We start from the raw sequence: 19,598 nt of genomic DNA on the forward strand, positions 1-19,598 counted from the left end.
GTACCAAAACATAGACACAGACCAATGGAACAGAACAGAAGCCTCAGAAGCAACACCACACATCTACAATCATCTGATCTTTGACAAACCTGACAAAAACAAGCAATGAGGAAAGGATTCTCTGTTTAATAAATGGTATTGGAAAACTGGCTAGCCATGTGCAGAAAGCAGAAACTGAACCCCTTCCTGATACCTAACAGTAAAATTAACTCCAGATGGATTAAAGATCTAAATAAGACCTAACACCATAAAAACTCTATAAGAAAACCTAGGCAAAACCATTCAGGATATAGGCATAGGCAAGGACTTCGTGGCTAAAACACCAAAAGCAATGGCAACAAAAGCCAAAATAGACAAATGGGATCTAATTAAACTCCAGAGCTTCTGTACAGCAAAGGAAACAATCATTAGAGTGAACTGGCAACCAGCAGAATGGGGAAAAATTTTTGCAATCTACCCATTTGACAAAGGGCTAATATCCAGAATCTACAAAGAACTAAAACTGATTTATATGAAAAAAACAAACAAGCCTACTCAAAAGTGGGCAAAGGATATGAACAGACACTTTACAAAAGAACACATCCATGAGGCCAACAAACATATGAAAAAATGCTCATCATCACTGGTCATTAGAGAAATGCAAATCAAAACCACATTGAGATACCATCTCACACAAGTAAGAATGGCAATCATTAAAAAATCTGGAGACAACAGATGCTGGAGAGGATGTGGAGAAATAAGAACACTTTTACACAGTTGGTGGGAGTGTAAATTAGTTCGACCATTGTGGAAGACAGTGTCGCGATTCCTCAAGGACCTAGAAACAGAAATACCATTTGACCCAGCAATCCCATTACTGGGTATATATACCCAAAGAATCATAAATTGTTCTATTATAAAGACACATGCACACGTATGTTCATTGCAGCACTGTTTACAATAGCAAAGACCTGGAACCAACCCGAATGTCCATCAACAATAGACTGGATAAAGAAAATGTGGTACATATACATCATGGAATACTATGCAGCCATAAAAAACGATGAGTTCATGTCCTTCATAGGGACATGGATGAATCAGGAAACCATCATTCTCAGCAAACTGACACAGGAACAGAAAATCAAACACCGCATGGTATCACTCATAGGCAGGTGTTGAACAATGAGAACACGTGGACACAGGGAAGGGAGCATCACATACTGCGGTCTGTTGCGGGGGGTGAACTAAGGGAGGGACAGCGGGGGGTTGGGAGGGTGGGGAAGGATAACATGGGGAAAAATACCAGATATAGGTGATGGGGGAGGAAGGCAGCAAACCACCTTGCCATGTATGTACCTATGCAACAATCCTGCATGATCTGCACATGTACCCCAGAACATGTACAATAAAAATAAAATAAAGTACATGGGAGGATATATGTAGGTTGTATGCAAATACTATACCATTTTGTATAAGGGACTGGAGAACCTGTGGATTTTGGTACCTGTTGGAGGTCCTAAAACCAATATCCCATGGATGTACATACCAAGGGATGACTGTAGATCAATGCAACAGAATAGACAGCCCAGCAATAGACCCCACAAAAACACAGTCAACTGATCTCTGACAAAGAAGCCAAGGCAATTCAATAGAGAAAGAACAGTCTTTTCAGCAAACGATGTTGCAACAACTAAACATCCACATGCAAAAACATCTACACAGACTACACTGCTCACATAAATTAACTCAAAATAGATCAGAGACTTAAATGTAAAACACGAAACTTAGCGTCTAGAAGATAATACAGGAGAAAATTTAACTAACCTTGGGTATGGTGATGACTTTTTATATACAACATCAAAAGTATTATCCATGAAATATAAAATGGGTAAGTTGGATTTCATTAAAATTAATAACTTCTGCTCTGCAAAGGACACTCTTAAAAAATTAAAAGAAAAGCCACAGACTGGGGGAAAATCTTTACAAAACACATATCTGATAAAGGACTGTTATCTAAAATATAGAAAGAACACTTAAAGCTCAACAATAAGAAAATAAACAACTAAACAATGAGCAAAAAGATCTCAATGGACACTTCACCAAAGAAGACATATATAGATGGCAAATAAATATATGGAAAGATGCTCAATATTATATGTCATTAGAGAACTGCATACTAGAACATCAATGAGACACCATTTACATATCTACTGGAAAAGCTAAATTTCAAAACACTGACAACACCAATGCTGACAAGAAAGTGGAATGGCAGGAACTCTCATTCACTGCTGGTGGGAAATCAGTTTGGCAGTTTCCTCCAAAATCAAATATAGTCTTACTATAAAATTCAGCATCCTTGGTATTTACTCAAATAAACTGAAAATCTATGGCCACACAAAAACCTGCACACAAATACTTACAGCAGCTTTATTTTTTATTTCTATTTTTGCATTTTTTCCAACTTTTTAAGTTCCAGGATACATGTGCAGGTTTGTTGCACAGGTAAACATGTGCCAAGGTAGTTTGCTGCACCTATCAACCTATCACCTAGGTTTTAAGCTCAAGCAGCTTTATTTTTAATTGCTAAAACCTTGAGGCTACCAAGATGTCCTTCAATTGGTGAACTGATAAACTGTGGTACAATCATACAACGGAATAGTATTCTGTGATTAAAAGAAATGAATTGTTAAATCGTGAAAATATGTGGAAAAACCTTAAATGCACATTGCTAAGTCAAGGAAGTCAATCTGAAAAGACGACATCTATAGGAGTCCAACTACATGACATTTGGAAAAGGCAAAATTATGCAAACGGTAAAAAGACCAGTGTTATCAGGGGTCTGCTGAAGAAAAAAAGGGAGAGATGAACAGGCGTGTTTTGGGGCAATGAAACTATTCTATAATGGTGGATAAATGTCATCACATATTTGTCAAAACCTATAGTATATGCAACACAAAGAGTGAACGTTACTATAACGGACAGATTCTAGTTAATAGTAACGTATCAATATTAGCTCATCAATTGTAACAAACATGCCATACTAAGGTAAGATGCCAACAGGGGAAACTGTGGGTGAGGCAGAGGGGAGAAGGGGGTACACAGAACTATACTTCTGTAATCTAAAACTCCTTTAAAAATAAAGTCTAGTAGTTAAAATAGAATGCACTAACAAAGAATAATATGAATGACAAACTCGTGATTGAATTTGTAATTTATCAAAGGTCAAACTAGAAAAAAAAGCCATGTTGGTATTTTTAAAAAATGCAAACTAAACATTAAATATCCATTTTGAAGAGATACCCTTATAGCACAATGGTACTTCAAAACCTAGTATGAAAGAATGTTTTATAGAATTCAGGATTACAGATTTTTTTTTTTTTTGAGACAGAGTCTCACTCCATCGCCAAAGTTGGAGTGCAGTGGTGCAATCTAGGCTCACAACAAACTTCACCCTCTGGGTTCAAGCAATTCTCCTGACATCCTTTCGAGTAGCTGGGATTACAGGTGCCTGCCACCTCACCTAGCTAATTTCTGCATTTTTAATAGAGACGGGGTTTCACTATGTTGGCCAGGCTGGTCTTGAACTCTTGACCTCAGATTGACTGCCAGGCTCAGCCTCCCAAAGTGCTGGGATTACAGGCATGAGCTACTGCTCCCAGCTGAATTATAGACATTAAAAAGCCATCATGATTAATTGCAAAAGTACTTTCTATATCTAAAATATAATCCTGCTAAATCCTGACTTTACCAGAAGTTTATATATGAAAATATATATACGCTAAGAAAGTTTTCTTTATACACTAGGAAAAAAGGAAAAACTTTTTCAATAGTTGAATTTGTTTTTTAAAGACTGAACATATTTAAAAAAAAAAAAAAAAAAAAAAAAAAAGATTCTTTATACTAAGAGTTCCAAAGTAGGCCGGGTGCAATGTTTCACATAAACCCAGCAGCTTGGGAGGCTGAGGGGCGTGGATCACTTGAGTCCAAGAGTTCAAGACTAGCCTGGGCAACACAGCAAAACACCGTCTCTACAAAAAATTAGCTGAGCATGGTGGTGCATGTCTGCAGTCCCAGCTACTTGGGTGACTGAGGTAGGAGGATCACCTGTGCCCAGAAGGTTAAGTCTGCAGTGAGCCATGGCTGTGTCACTATACTCCTGCCTGAGCAACAGAGTGAGATCCCGTCTCAAAAAAAAAACCACAAAATACAAAAGAGTTCTAAAACACTGAGAAATAAATTCATTTTAATGAAAATCTGGCAAACAGCATGTAAATTTAAAAATATTTATGTATCCCAACTTGGAAATTCAAACAGAAAACACAGTAGCCACTGAATAAAAAAGAAGCTAACATAAACCTTTTTCTACCCATTATAAAAATATTTTTACCTCCAAATTTATGTCTACAGTGATTTTGAGTTAAGCTTCTTCTGTACATTTTAAATCTGAATCAAAGCAAGAGATTGCTGGCTTTCTTATGCTTTTCATGAGGGGAAAGAACTCTCCAGTGGTAACAAACATAACTGAGAGAACGTAACTTTTCCCATACTGTGACTACATGTTCTCATAGTCTCTGCTTCACTGATCAGAAAAAAACGAACTTGCTAAAAAACCAACTTGGTGATTTTTAAAAAGTCAGCAATTACATAAATATAGAAGGACATTAGTAAACTCTATCTACAACCAAGCCTGGGATCTAAATTCATTCCAAGTGTTATCAAAGAAAGTTAAGAGGGCAAGGAAAATAGTCAACTATTACAACTTGTATTGGCAAAACCATAACATAGCTGTCACTCAAACCAACCCCACCTCCTCACCAATCCAATTACCCAAAAAAAAGGGAAGAAAGAAAAAAAGAAAAAAAAAAAACAGCCTTAAGGAAAAGTAAAGAGGAAATGTTAAATTAAAAGTAACTTTCATTGTGAACATATACATGTTTTTAAATATTTCCAGTTCTTAAACACTTTCTATTTTCTATTGGAACAATCCTTCCTCCTTAAAAAAACTCTTTCCGTATTGTTATCTAATGTTTACACTCTTACGAGCTTTCTTTGGAAAGGATGTGATTAATAGATATGGAGCATTTTAGTAATGAAGGGCACTATTTGGCAACATCTGGAGTAAATTAGTTTACTGTAAGGCCTGCTTTTCTTCTATTTATATGAACTGTATATTTCTTCAAGTGTTCTACAGCATTAACTGACAGGCAATTTAATGAGACTGCTACTTAACACACATCCTAAGGACCCAACACTTCATGCAGTCAGGAAGGACTAGATGACTGACAAAGTCACTCTAAGGCATGCATGAAAAAATTCTATAGGAAGAAAGGCAAAAAGGCTAGTGTAGCTCACCTGTTATTTTACATGTTCTTGATGCAAATCACTATCAGTCTCTCTGGTGCTTAGTTCATGACATTAAATGCTCTTGAATTACCACTAGTACTAAGAAAAATAATGTAACATGAACATTTCTTACCTGGCCTCAAGCCACAAAACCACTAAGATCAAAGTTAAAAAAAAAAAAAGCAACAACCCTATTATGAAACAGTATGCTATTTCATACTGCTGGTGGGAGTATAAATTAGCATACGCTCTACAGAGCAATTTTGAAATCTCATCCTACAAATATACTTGACCACTCATGAAATGACACACTCTGAGTTATTCACTGTAGCACTGCTTTTAATAATTATAGAAAAGAGTTCAGCAGCAGACGTACAAAGAATATTCCATACAATGGAATATTCTGCATTTGTAAAAATGAACAAGGAAGCTCATAATATGAAAAAAGCTTTAGGAAATAGTCTCAGCTTAAAAAGGAAGTAGGACAGTTGTGGGAACACATGAACCATGTGAATGGATTACTTAATCTCTCCATGCAAGAAAACAAAACAAAACTGCGAAACTAATAACAGTGATTATTTTTATGGAGGAGATAAACGAGGAACAAAGGTGAAAGAAAGACTCTTTCAATGTATACCTTTCAAATACTTTTAGTCCTCATGTATATGGTAAAATGATCTTTGACAAGAGTGCCAAGACCACTCAATGGGAAAAGAACAGTCTCTTCAACAAATGGTGCTGGGAAAACTAGATATCTACATGGAAAAGAATGAAGGTGGATCATATATATCATTCACAAAAATTAATTCAAAATGAACTAAGGATCTGAATATAAGACTTGAAACTATAAAATTCCTAGAAGTAAATACAGGAGGAAAATTTCATGACACTGGATTTATCAATGACTTCTTGGAAATGACACCAAAAGCTCATGCAACAAAAGCAAAAACAGACAAACGCAACTACATCAAAGTTAGAAGTTTAGTGCATCAAAAGACATAGTAAACCAAATGAAAAGGCAGCCTATGGAAGAAAAGAAAATATTTGCAAGTTGGGTATCTGACAGAGTGAATACCCAGAATATAAAAATATCTTCAACTCAACAACAATCAAATAACCCAATTTAAAATGGGCAAAGGACTGGAAAAGACATTTCTCAAAGGTGATACACAAATTGCCAATAAGCATATGAATAAATGTTCAACACTAATTATCAGAGAAAATACAAAACCACAATGAGATATTACCTCACACCCACTAGGGTAGATACTACAAAACAAACAAATAAACCAGAAAACAACAATTGTTGGCAAAGATGTGAAGAAACTAGAAACCTCGGGCACTGTTGGTACGATTATAAAATAATACAACTACTATGAAAAACAGCATGGAGGTTACTCAAAAAATTAAATGTAGAACTACCGTATGATTCAGCAAACCCACTTCTGGGTATACATCCAAAAGAATGAAAAGCAGGGTCTTGAAGACATATTTGCACACCCATGTTCACAGAAGCATGACTCACAATAGCCAAAAGGCAGAAGCACGTATCCACTGACAAATGAATGGATAAATGAAATTGGTATATACATATAATATACATACATATATACATACCATTCCATAAAAAGGAAGGAAATCCTGTCACATGATATAACATGGATGAAGCTTGAGAGCATTATGCTAAGTGTAGTGAGCCAGTCACAAGAATAAAAAATACTGTATGATTCTACTAGTATAAGGTATCTAGAGGAGCCAAATTTATAGAAACAGGAAGTATAATAACACTTGCCAGGGACTCGTAGAAAATGGAAGAGTTGCTTAAAAGGTACAGGGTTTCAGTTTTGCAAAATGAAGATGTTCTGGAGATCCATTTCACAACAAAGCAAATACTTACACATAACATTACTGAATGGAACATTTAAAATGGTTAAGTTGATAAATTTCATGTTATGTATTTTATCACAAATTTTATTAAAAGTTTATAATCATGTGAAAACACTGGTGATGTAAATTAAAAAACAAAAACAAAACAAGCAACTAGACCCAACTACTTTCCTTCCCTAGTGAGAAAGAAAGTATTGCTATAGACAGTCAATGCATGTCATCGTCTTGACTTCAGTGGACAAATATCTGCTATCCTAAAAAAAGAAAGATCACTGGTTTACCATCGCTACCTTGGCCACTGTCCTAACTTGTCAGCCTCACACCAGACTTCTGAAGAACAGACCGTAATACTGAAGCCTCTGCGTGCTGATACATGCTCACATCTTTATATTATGGCATAGCCTCTGGCTCAATTTTACCTTGAAGTAGTTCTTAGGAAGCTGTCTTCTTGGCATTAGTCCTTCTCAATCTCTCTGCTGATTTTAACCTTAATGACCCTCTCTACTGGTTAGGATTCTACATATTTTTCTACCTTTCTGATCATTCAATCTGCCTCCTTCATCTCCCTAAAACTAGGTATTAGCTACAGTCCTGCCTGCCTTAAGCCCCCTTTTGATTCTCCACTAGCTCTGTTTTAACTACCTCACCTACATTACAATTCCCATTTATCTTTATTACCCTAATATTGTGCTCCCAGATCCAATCTCTCCCTGAAACCCCAATGTTTAAATTTCTAACTGTTAGTCTCTACATTAATATGATCTAATCGTCATGGCTCTTTTGAACAAGTCAGAGCCACCCACACACCATGAAACCAGTATCACACACTAGCAGTTCTCTAAAAACCCTCACATTAATTAGTACCTTGGGCCACTTACCTTGGCCTGTTTTGAGCTCTATGGTCTGACTTTTCATAATGTGCATTTTTCCACTGATGCTTTGCTTCACTCTTTGGCCTGATACTTGATAAAAATTCTCTGACTATGTCTGTTGATATTCTTCTTAAAATAAATCAAGTTCTTCCTCTGGCTTAGTTGACTGTGGCTACTGTTAAACATTTGGCCCAATCTGAAAACATTTAAGTTGATATTGCATGTCACTTCTGGTTCTTCCTCAAGTAAACAGGATGAGGTTATACCTACATTTCAAACAGTTTCAGTGCCTTCCTCCAGACACCTGCTGGACCTCCCATGTTCCCTTTGTGTCTTAACTGCTCTACTCTGATTCCAAAGCTGAATGAAGTCTTAGCCACAGTCATTCTTGCCTCCCTCCCTCTCTTTTATTACATGGTAAAACCAATAAAATTTACCACCTTAACTATTTTTAAGCATACAGCTTAATAGTGTTAAGTATATTTACACTGGGGGGTGGGTGGCTCACGCCTGTAATCCCAGCACTTTGGGAGGCTGAGGTGGGTGGATCACCCGAGTTTAGGAGTTTGAGATCAGCCTGGCCAACATGATGAAACCCCATCTCTACTAAAAATACAAGAAATTAGCCAGGCGTGGTGGTGCATACCTGTAATTCCAGCTACTCGGGAGGCTGAGGCAGGAGGATCACTTGAACCTGAGAGGTGGAGGTTGCAGTGAGCCAAGATTACACCACTGCACTCCAGCCTGGGCAACAAAAGTGAAACTCCATCTCAAAAAAAAAAGTATATTCACACTGTTATGAAAAAGATCTAACATTTTCGTCTTGCAAATATGAAATGCTATATCCATTAAACAACTACCCCTTCTCTCGTCATCCCACTCTTTTTTAATCCCTAATGTGAATTGTTTCATAAACCCTGTTAATTCTTTTTCAGTAATGCCATAAAAATCATAAGATTTAATGGTATAAAGGATCTGAAAGGTCACCTGAGACAGCTTTTATGATATGTATGCGTAACCTCAAAAATTTTCACAATAAATGGTTATCTGGCTACATTTTGCACACATCCAGAAATGGCAAGACAGCATATCATCTTTGAACACTGACAAGGTTTGGCTCTGTGTCCCCAGCCAAATCTCATCTTGTAGCTCCCATAATTCCCATGTGTTGTGGGAGGGGCTCAGTGGAAGATGACTGAATTATGGGGCAGGTCTTTCCCATGCTGTTCTCATGATAGTGAATGAATCTCACAAGATCTGATGGTTTTAAAAATGGGAGTTTCCTTGCACAAGCTCTCTTTGCCTGCTGCCATCCATGTAAGATGTGACTTGCTTTTCCTTGTCTTCCACCATGATTGTGAGGCCTCCCCAGCCATGTGGAACTGTAAGTCCAATAAACCTCTTTCTTTTGTAAATTTTCCAGTCTTGGGTATGTCTTTATCAGCAGCATGAAAATGAACTAATAAATTCATTGGTAGCAGTAGAGTCAGGTGCTCCTGAAAAGATACCCAGAAACGTGCAAGCCACTTTGGAACTGGGTAACAAGCAGAGGTTGGACCAGTTTAGAAGGCTCAGAAGAAGACAGAAAAACGTGGGAAAGTTTGGAACTCCCTAGAGACTTGTTAAATGGCTTTGACAAAAATGCTGATAATGATATGGACAATGAAATCCAGGCTGAAGTGGTGTCATATGGAGATGAGGAACTTGTTGGGAACTGGAGCAAAGGTGACTCTTGCTATGTTGTAGCAAAGAGACTCGCAGCATTCTGCCCCTGCCCTAGAGATTTGTGGAACATTGAACTTGAGAAAGATGATTTAGGGTATCTGGTGAAAGAAATTTCTAAGCAGCAAAGCATTCAAGAAGTGATTTGGGTGCTGTTAAAGGCATTCAGTTTCAAAAGGGAAACAGAGCATTAAAGTTTGAAAAATTTGCAGCCTGACAATGCCATAGAAAAGGAAATCCCATTTTCTGAGGAGAAATTCAAGCTGGTTGCAGAAATTTGCGTAAGTAACAAGGAGCAGAATGTTAATCACCAGGACAATGGGGAAAATGTCTCCAGGGCATGTCAGAGATCTTTGCAGCAGCCCCTTCCATCACAGGCCCAGAGGCCTACTAAGAAAAAGTGGTTTTGTGGGCTAGGCCCAGGATCCCCATGCTGTATGCAGCCTAGGGACTTGGTGCCTGCATCCCAGCCACTCCAGCTGTGGCTGAAAGAGCTCGGGCCATGGCTTCTGAGGGTGTAAGCCTCAAGCCGTGGCAGTTTCCACATGGTGTTGAGCCTGCCAGTACACGGAAGTCAAGAATTGAGGTCTGGGAACCTCCACCTGGATTTCAGAAGATGTATGGAAATGTCTGGGTGCCCAAGCAGAAGTTTGCTGCAGGGGCAGGGTCCTCATGGAGAACCTGTGCTATGGCAGTGTAGAAGGGAAATGTGGGGTCAGAGCTCCTACACAAGTTCCCTACTGGGGCACTGCCTGGGAGAGCTGTGAGAAAACGGCCACCACCCTCCAGACCCCAGCATGGTAGATCCACTGACAGCTTGCACCGTATACCTGGAAAAGCCACAGACACTCAACGCCAGCCCATGAATGTAGCCAAGAGGGAGGTTGTAACCTGCAAAGCCACAGGGGTGGAGCTTCCCAAGACTATGGGAACCTAGCTCTTGCATCAGTGTGACCTGGATGTGAGACATGGAGTCAAAGGAGATCACCGTGGAGCTTTAAGGTTTGACTGCCCCACTGGATTTCAGACTTGCATGGGGCCTGTAGCCCCCTTGTCTTGGCCAATTCCTCCCATTTGGAATGATTGTATTTACCCAAGCTTGTATCCCCATTGTACCTAGGAAGTAACTAACTTGCTTTTGATTTTACAGACTCATAGGCGAAAGGGACTTGACTTGTCTCGGATGAGACTTTGGAATGTAGACTTTTGAGTTAATGCTGAGATGAGTTAAGACTTTGGGGGACTGTTGGGAAGGCATAATTGGTTTTGAAATGTGAACATATGAGATTTGGGAGGTGCCAGAGGTGGAATGATATGGTTTGGTTCTGTGTCTCCACCCTAAACTCATCTTGTAGCTCCCATAACTCCCATGTGTTGTGAGAGACCCAGTGGAAGATGAATGAATTATGGGGATGGGTCTTTCCCATGCTGTTCTCATGACAGTGAACGGCTCTCAAGAGATCCGATGGTTTTAAAAACAAGAGCTTCCATGCACGAGCTCTCTTTGCTTGTTGCCATCCACATAAGATGTGACTTTCTCTTCCTTGCCTTCCACCATAATTATGAGGCCTCCCCAGCCATGTGCAACTGTAAGTTCAATAAAGCTTTCTTTTGTAAACTGCCCAGTCTCGAGTATGTCTTTATTGGCAGCATGGAAACAGACTAATACAAACACTATTAGAAGTTCTTCTGTGAGTTACTCTAAAATCTTTTCACTCTTATTTTTTAACACTGATAATTCTGCCTACCACAATAAACAGAACAAGATTAATCTGTCTCTTATGAAATCCCTCAAAATCTTACAAAGAGCATTACATTTTCTCAAATTATCCTCCTCTGGTCTGTATAGTCCTAGGTCCTTCAACCACTCCTTGCACAACATGATTTGGAGTCTTCAGCATCACCCTGGCTATATATTCAGGGCTCTACTGCATCAATCTCTCTAAAACACTGAACCTAAAAATAAACTCAATTTCATAGCTATGGTTGGATCTGGACAGAACAGGGTTAATCACCTTACACCTTTCTGGACACGATTACATAATTGATTTCCATTGAATATATCATCAACTAAAACCCTAGTATTTTTGCATTACTTTGGTTAATATAAGCCTAACACAACACAGCCAAAGTGAAAAATTCTTCCTTTTCAGTGAATGAATTCTTTTTCAGCCTCCGTATCTCAGTACCGTATAGTAAAAATCAGCAGCTACTGCACACTGGCAATAAATATGCACACACTAAAATGTACCTACAAATAATTTACCTAAAATATAATGCTAAAAGGCCACGTCATATCAGAGTTTAATCTGTTTCCTCTACTTATACTCAGAGTTAGGTCCCGTATCTATGATCTTGCTTCATTCAACTATCTTAATTACCCGAGTTCTAACCCTATTACCAACCTCAATTATTGCCTCCAAACCTTTCACCCAGATATTAACAGGTCATTTTGTTTATGGATCATAGCTTGTGACAGTAATTTGCCTTCAGTAGGTCACCACTGGCCACTGAATAAAGCCCAACATAGTTATATTAACATTTAATTATCAGTTTCTTCTCTCTGAACAAATACCTAACTGCAATAGGGCACAATTCCCAGTAGTAAAGAATCAATATACTATATACATTAAACACATAAACTATACACATATAATGTACAACATATATATGCATCCTTCCATATATATGTAAGGATTCTCCCTCACGCTCCAGAGTAACTGAACTTTTCTGTTTGCTTCCCTCTAGCAAACAAAATAAGCTAATCATGAAATGAAAGACAGTCCCTAGAATTTGCCATACCAGGTCAAGAGAGATCATCAGGCTAGGATTCTCATCCCAAATAAGTGTAATAAAATCAACAATATAAGTCCCAAGTGTTACTTGTTCTGTTTGTATCCTGTAATAAGATACAAAGTGCCCTTTGTCTTTGCTTTCTAAACAGTAAGCACCTTTTTGAACAAAATTAAATGTCGTGATAGGTCTCCATAATTCCTCTATACTCAATGCAGAGTCCTATTTGAGAAGTGAGGGTAAGAATATTAATAACAATAGATTCCTAGATCCTCAAGCAGCTCATCCCTAACAGATAAAAGTGTTTTGGGAAAATAGAAATATCTCTGGTCTTCATTTTCTTAATTAATAAAGTGTTAGACTAGATAACTGCTAAGATTTCCTACAACATTAATACTCCATGATTCTTTGACTTTCAACGCTATTAATCTTTAGGAGATAAAAGTCATGTACGTCTCCATCAGTTCCATTAACATAAGGCAGTTTTCATGAACCTGAATACAGTTAACTCATGTGAGCTAAAAAAAAAAAAACAAAAAAAAAACTGTCAACAAAGCACAGCAGAGACTGCATGTAATTTACTAAGGAATAAAGAGGACCATAATGAATGCATGAATATACAAATGATTAACTCTTTTAAGAAGTGTCATTTGAGTTGGCATGACTTTAGCTAAAAAGTGCTGCGTATCAAGTGCTTTCACAGTTCTCCAAAGGAAGAATCTTCTGTATCAGTAAATTAGCATTGCAGTAGAGCCTTGAATAATCAGCATCTATTCTTTGGTATGCATATCCCATTGCTAAGGCTAGTAATATACCATTATTAAAATCACTCACTCAACACAAATTTCTTTCAAGAGGACAGCATTCAAATCATGAGCTTATTCTGATGTTTATTCCAAGCAATGATTCCTAGCCTAAATTACAGAAAGGTGGGCAAATGACTGAAGTAAATTTTCTGTAGAAGAAAATGTTACAAAAACTGGTTTTACAGAGAATAAGGCATATTCTGAATACAATCAGGGTGTAAGTTTATTGTTACTGGACTATAAAGTTAGATTATAAACAAGGGTTAAATTGTATTGAGCCTGTTATCTATCACTCATAACAGTGTGGACAATGCCAGGCATACAAAGTGGGTAGCTTTGAAATGACTGACTACTGGATCTAGGCTGAACAGCCAAGTTAGCTACAACAGTAAGGACCAGAGAGTACAGATTTATGAAGAAATACAAGAGAATGAGAAGGCACACATACAGTGCGCACAAAGGTGGAGGTTTGGAACTCTGGTATTTCAGAGTTCCAAATACCAGAAAGGTCCAATAGACCCTGGAACTGTAGTCTAAGGTGACAAATGGGTTTGTGGAGGGAAGATCATGGTCACAAGGAACTATGAAGAAGGAGTCTCAAGTGAGCCAACAGTATAGATTCTGAAGGCGTTGATGGCAGGAGAAACAAAATACACAGGGAAAGATAACCTCAGTGTAAAAGAGAGAAGTATGCCTAGAGGCCAAAAGAGAAAAATGAGCTGCAGAGAGAATGCAGTAGCCTGCCAGCCAGCCAGTAAAGAAGTGAGACTGGTGGCAGCAAGAGAGCAGTGGTCTGGAAGTGGTACCCTTTTACCCAGGTTCCCAGTGAGCTGTGGGGAGCAATCCCTTTGAGAAGTCTGCCTATGACATACAGTTTTGGGGGAAAGGCAAAGTTTCATTTATGACAAAGACAGAGAGGACACACATGAAAATAGTTGGGCATATAAAAAAGTTTGATCATTTTATGTGTCTACTGGACAGGACAGTGAGGGGTGCCTGAACAGCCAGGGTAAAGCAGCAAGAGAATGGAAAATAAAATGAAAGCACATCAGTGACTAAAGGACTTTTTTTTTTTTTTTTTTAGATGGAGTCACTCCTTCACCCAGGCTGGAGCACAGTGGTGCAATCTCAACTCACTGCAACCCCTGCCTCCTGATTTAAGCAATTCTCGTGCCACAGCCTCTCGAGTGGCTAGGACTACAGGCATACACCACCATGCCTGGCTAATTTATTTATTTTTTGTATTTTTAGTAGAGACAGAGTTTTACCATGTTGGCCAGGGTGGTCTTGAACTCCTAGCCTCAAGCAATTTGCCCATCTCAAGCCTCCCAAAGTGCTGGGATTACAGGTGTGGGCCACCATGCCTGGCTCTGGAGGACTTCTCCACAGGTAGTCCTGTTACTGAGGAATGCTGAGTGTTTACCAAGCCCAGAATTTCAGCTACAGTCCTAGCTTAAAAATGATACTGTTAGGCTGGGCGTGGTAGCTCATGTCTGTAATCCTAACTCTGGGAGGCCAAGGCAAGAGGACTGCTTTAAGGCCAGGAGTTTGAGAACAGCCTGGGCAACACAGCAAGAGTCCATCTCTGTTTTAAAAAAGGAAATGATACCACAAACTTCCCCAAAGATCAGTTAGAACTAGAATTAAGCAGTTTCTCAAATTTTCAGTATGGGAAGTGGTGAGGTATAGGAATGACTAGAAGTCTGAAACTTTTTTTTCCCCCTTAAATGTGCTTGGCTATCAACAAAGAATACTGAATAAAATTCATATTCAAGTTATAATTAAAATCCAATTTCCAGTCTTTTGCTAGAACTATTAATATGCATCTAAACTGATGAGTTCAATTTTTTTCTCCTCTGTATTTTTGGCCTGCCAAAAAAAATGCTTAAAAAAAAAAAAAAAAAGGTGCTAATGATTTGAGAAACGGTTAAAATATAGATACCACCCAAAAAACATGAGAAGAGTCCACAAACTAACACTCTCTGAATAAGTCAGTATACTTGGGGTTAACTGAGAAAAATTTCATTTTAAGATATGATACAAAAAATAACTTCATACAGCTTTTCAAGCTAAAAAAAAAAATCCTTCAAGAATGTAACAAAGGATGAACAGAGTCCAGAACACCATGCCTCAGCAGGAAGTTCATTTAACCTGAGTGGTCTGCTCACACTAAGCTGTCACTCTGTGCCTTGGAGAAGCAGTGCGGTCAGTGTGACAGGTTGTAACTGCCAGCACCACGCTGCTGAAGCCACGAGGTCATCTCAGGGTGAGCAGCGTGGATTCTACGTCTTCCCCTGCTCTCATTTTCTAACCTACCCATTTGGTTATTCACATTTTTACTTTCCCTAAAGATGTTGATGTTATTAAAAATAATGATGATTTCACAGACGAGATCGCCATGGAACACTGTAATTCTCTCATTATACCTGCACAATTTAATTATAATGAATTCTAGAAAGCTTGTTTCCAATGGGCAAGAGAAAGAAATAAAGCAGTTCTTAAGTCCAGAATCTCCGGTGAGTTTTCAAAGGATAAAGAGTGCTCTTATATGCAGTCACACCATGGACCAGACAGTACCCTGAGGTCCTGCAGGCTTTCTCTCCTTACCCATCCTTTTCTTCCTCAGCCTCTCTTTCTCTTCCCTTCTGCTTTCCATGTATATATGTATGTATATATTGAGTCTTCTATTGCTATTTATTTCTTCTCTTCCTCCTTTTCTTTCCTACCTAGAAAAGCCTGTCACAGGTCATACTGCCTATGATAGGGAAAAGAAAAAGAAAAATATTAACTTTACTGCCACTGTGTCCCATCACCTTCTTGGAGTTTTTCACGTGCTATATGATTTGACTTGAAAGTAATTTGAAGGTTTGGGTAAATTTTCTGGACAAATAGAGTGCTTAAAGACAGATCACCTAAAAAACAATTATTTGTTTATGGTAGAAAAGGAGCTGTAGACATCTTACTACATGGATTCCTTATCTCCCCACCTCCTATTTGCTTAAAACATCCACAACAATCAGATAGTTTCACTATGAAAACAACTGTGTATTAGTCTGTTTTCATGATGCTTATAAAGACATACCCAAAACTAGACAATTTACAAAAGAATGATGTTCAATGGACTTACAATTCCACGTGGCTGGGGAGGCCTCACAATGATGGTGGAAGGCAAGGAGGAACAAGTCACATCTTACATGGATGGCAGCAGGCAAAGAGAGAGAGCTTGTGCAGGGAAATTCCCATTTTTAAAACCATCAGATCTTATGAGACTTACTAACACAAGAACAGCACAAGAAAGACCTGCCCCCATGATTCAACTACCTCCTACCAGGTCCTTCCCACCACACAAGGGAATTCAACATGAGATCTGTTGGGGACACAGCCAAACCATATCAAACTGTTTTGTAGTATTATTCTGGATTATTCTGGAAAGTTTGTTGCAACTAGTTATCAATACATCAAAGATATGGAAATTGCTTCATTATGCAAGCAAGGTCTTTGTAATGGCATTTGTTTAAAATAGAAGGATGAAATACATAGGTAAAGCATAACAATTGCTTCAAGTTAATACAAAAGGATGTATAAAATTCCTCAAGCTGTAGACATGATTTGTGGATTTGTGCACTTTTCTATATGTATATTAGACTTCAATAAAATGTTTGCATATAAAAAAAGGGAAGGAGAGTAATGAGCATTATAATTAAAACCAAATTGTCCCTGAGTTGACAACTGTTGAAGTTGGATGAAAAGAACTATTCTATTCTTGTGTGTGCTTGTAATTTTTCATAATGAAGGATGTTTTAAAATGTTACCTAAAACCTAAGAAACTCAAGCAAATACAAGATTCAGAAGCATGGTATAAAAGCAGAACATCCTTTAAAGCTAGATTCGAATGCAAAATATAGTATATTAAAAATGAAGAATCGAAGTTTCTGTTTAATTTTGCTGAAAGTGAGTAATTTTCACGAAAAATTCTTGGCATAATTACAAAGGAGGACTCTACAAACTAAGATATGGAGAGGTGTTCTAATTCTGGTAGAAATTTTTTTATATGTTGTAGTATACTAAATTTAAGATTTTAAATAAGGGAAAAATTTTAAAAAAAATCTAATGATCCCCTAAAATCACAGTAAATGAGTTGGTTCTGATACAAGCAAAACTAAGAATTCTAGTACATCATATGAACTATGTCCGGATATGCTGTGCATTAATCCAACTTTCTTCATTCTCTCCCCAGACACTGACCCTCTTCCTATCATTAGCAGTAACATTTACCAAGCACTATAGAGACAACTGGCAGCCCAGATATAACAACATATAAGACATAATGTTGAACAGTGATTGTTTCATGCAGCAAAAAATACCTAAAAATACAAAAGCCTTCTTGGTTTTCCTAATAGAAGTCACTTATAGCAGGTGCATTAAGTCTAGCATTAATGGAGTCTGAATTTAGAAGTAATATTTTATACTTAATTGAACAGAATTGGTTGCATTGGAATACACTAATAAATTCATATTTGTCTTTGGTTTTTCATAAAATGTTTCATTCTACTCAAAAATGCTGCATGAACATTGTTACACATTACAGGCATTCCCCAAATTACAGAACGGTTGTATTCTAAAAGCTCATCTATAGATCAGCTTCCTAGAACTCAGATCACATTTTTTCATGAAATAATTTTCTAAAGGGCAGTTAGGCCATCAGGCCACCCCACAGAAATCAATAAAGTCTAAATTTATTGAACCTAATGTGCTTTACTGAAGAACTATGTTTTTGTTTCTTCAACCAACCACTCTGAACCATTATTTATTTGGTAAATTAAATAGGAATTCTAGGACTACTAGTCTTCAATGCTCTCTGCAGAGACACATATGCACACGTATATACCCTTACCTAGATCTATGTACCAAAAGCTTCCAAAAGCTTCCTTACTCCTCAGAGTAAGCACACTGAAATAAAGAGTTTAGACAAAGGGCTCTTGCATTTGAAGGGTGGGGGAGGTTGCAGTTCTAGAGCCTACTAAAGGAGCAGTGAACATAGAAGCTTCCATAGGAACTATTCCTATTGAGTCTCATAGACGCAAAGCAGAGTCTTGCAGGCAGTTGGTGGATTGTAATTTCTACCAGTATCTACCCAAAGGAAAAGAAATCATTATATCAAAAAGACACCTGAATGTGTATGTTTATCACAGTGCAATTCACAATTACAAAGACATAGAATCAACCTAAGTGCCCAACAGCCAATGAGTGGATAAAGAAAATGTTATATATATATATATATATATATATATATATATATACACATACATACATATACACATACATATATACATATATATGCACACATACATACATGTATATTTATATATACATATATACATATGTGTATATACGTGTGTGTGTGTGCACGTGTGTGTGTGTATGATAGAATACTATTCTGTCATAAAAATAAAGAAATAATTTCTTTTGCAGCAACTTGGATGGAAAAGGAGGACATTATTCCAAGTGAAGTAACTCAGGAATGGAAAACCAAATACTATATGTTCACACTTATAAGTGGGAGCTAAGCTATCAGTATGCAAAGGCAGACAGAGTGGTATAATGGACATGGAAGTCTCAGAAGTAGGGAGGTTGGAAGGACGGTGAAGGATGAAAAACTACCGATTAGGGAACAATGTCTACTACTTAGGTGAGGGGTACACTAAAATCCCAGACTTCATGACTATACAATTCATCCATGTAACCAAAAACCACTTGTACTCCTAAAGCTACTGAAATAAAAAAAGAATGTAACAATTAAATAAAAGCACAAAGAAACTAAAAAAAGAAAATAAATATCCTAATAATCATTTTTAATACATATTTTTTAATGCTTATAAACTCAAATAAAATACAGATTTCATTTGTGACCTTTAGGTACATCCAAAGCTATAACAATCTTCCCTCCCCAACTGAGGGGATGGGAAGAGATGAGGGGCCTGAAGGGCCCGAAAGCAGCTAAAGTGAGGGCTCCTTGAAAATAGCAATAGGCCCTCCCTCCGCCACAGGGAGATGCCAGCAGTAGGCCATGGAACCAGCGTGCAAGGAGTGGGCTGCTTCTATTGGTGGTCTATTTTTCTACTCCACCAAACGTATCTACATTTCACCACTTTGAAGATTTTTTAAGCCACAAAATTGTATTCATGGATGCAAAAAA

The 19,598-nt window shown here is 37.8% G+C and overlaps 1 protein-coding gene across 4 annotated transcripts in view; it reads right to left on the reverse strand.

Annotated features, from left to right (window-relative positions):
* Positions 1-19,598, reverse strand: part of KLHL2 (kelch like family member 2) — a 117,535-nt gene that overhangs the window by 36,453 nt on the left and 61,484 nt on the right. Inside the window, exon 1 of one of the 4 annotated variants that reach the window (XM_010332084.2) lies at positions 8,088-18,627. The exons of the other annotated variants lie outside the window; for them this stretch is intronic. Coding sequence (XP_010330386.1) covers positions 8,088-8,133 — 46 coding nt within the window. The 5' untranslated portion in view covers positions 8,134-18,627. Of the gene's footprint in view, positions 1-8,087; positions 18,628-19,598 lie in introns of those variants that run through there. 4 annotated transcript variants of the gene reach the window in all.

This window comes from Saimiri boliviensis, chromosome 3 (genome assembly GCF_048565385.1).
Source record: "Saimiri boliviensis isolate mSaiBol1 chromosome 3, mSaiBol1.pri, whole genome shotgun sequence".
NCBI classification, from domain to species: domain Eukaryota; kingdom Metazoa; phylum Chordata; class Mammalia; order Primates; family Cebidae; genus Saimiri; species Saimiri boliviensis.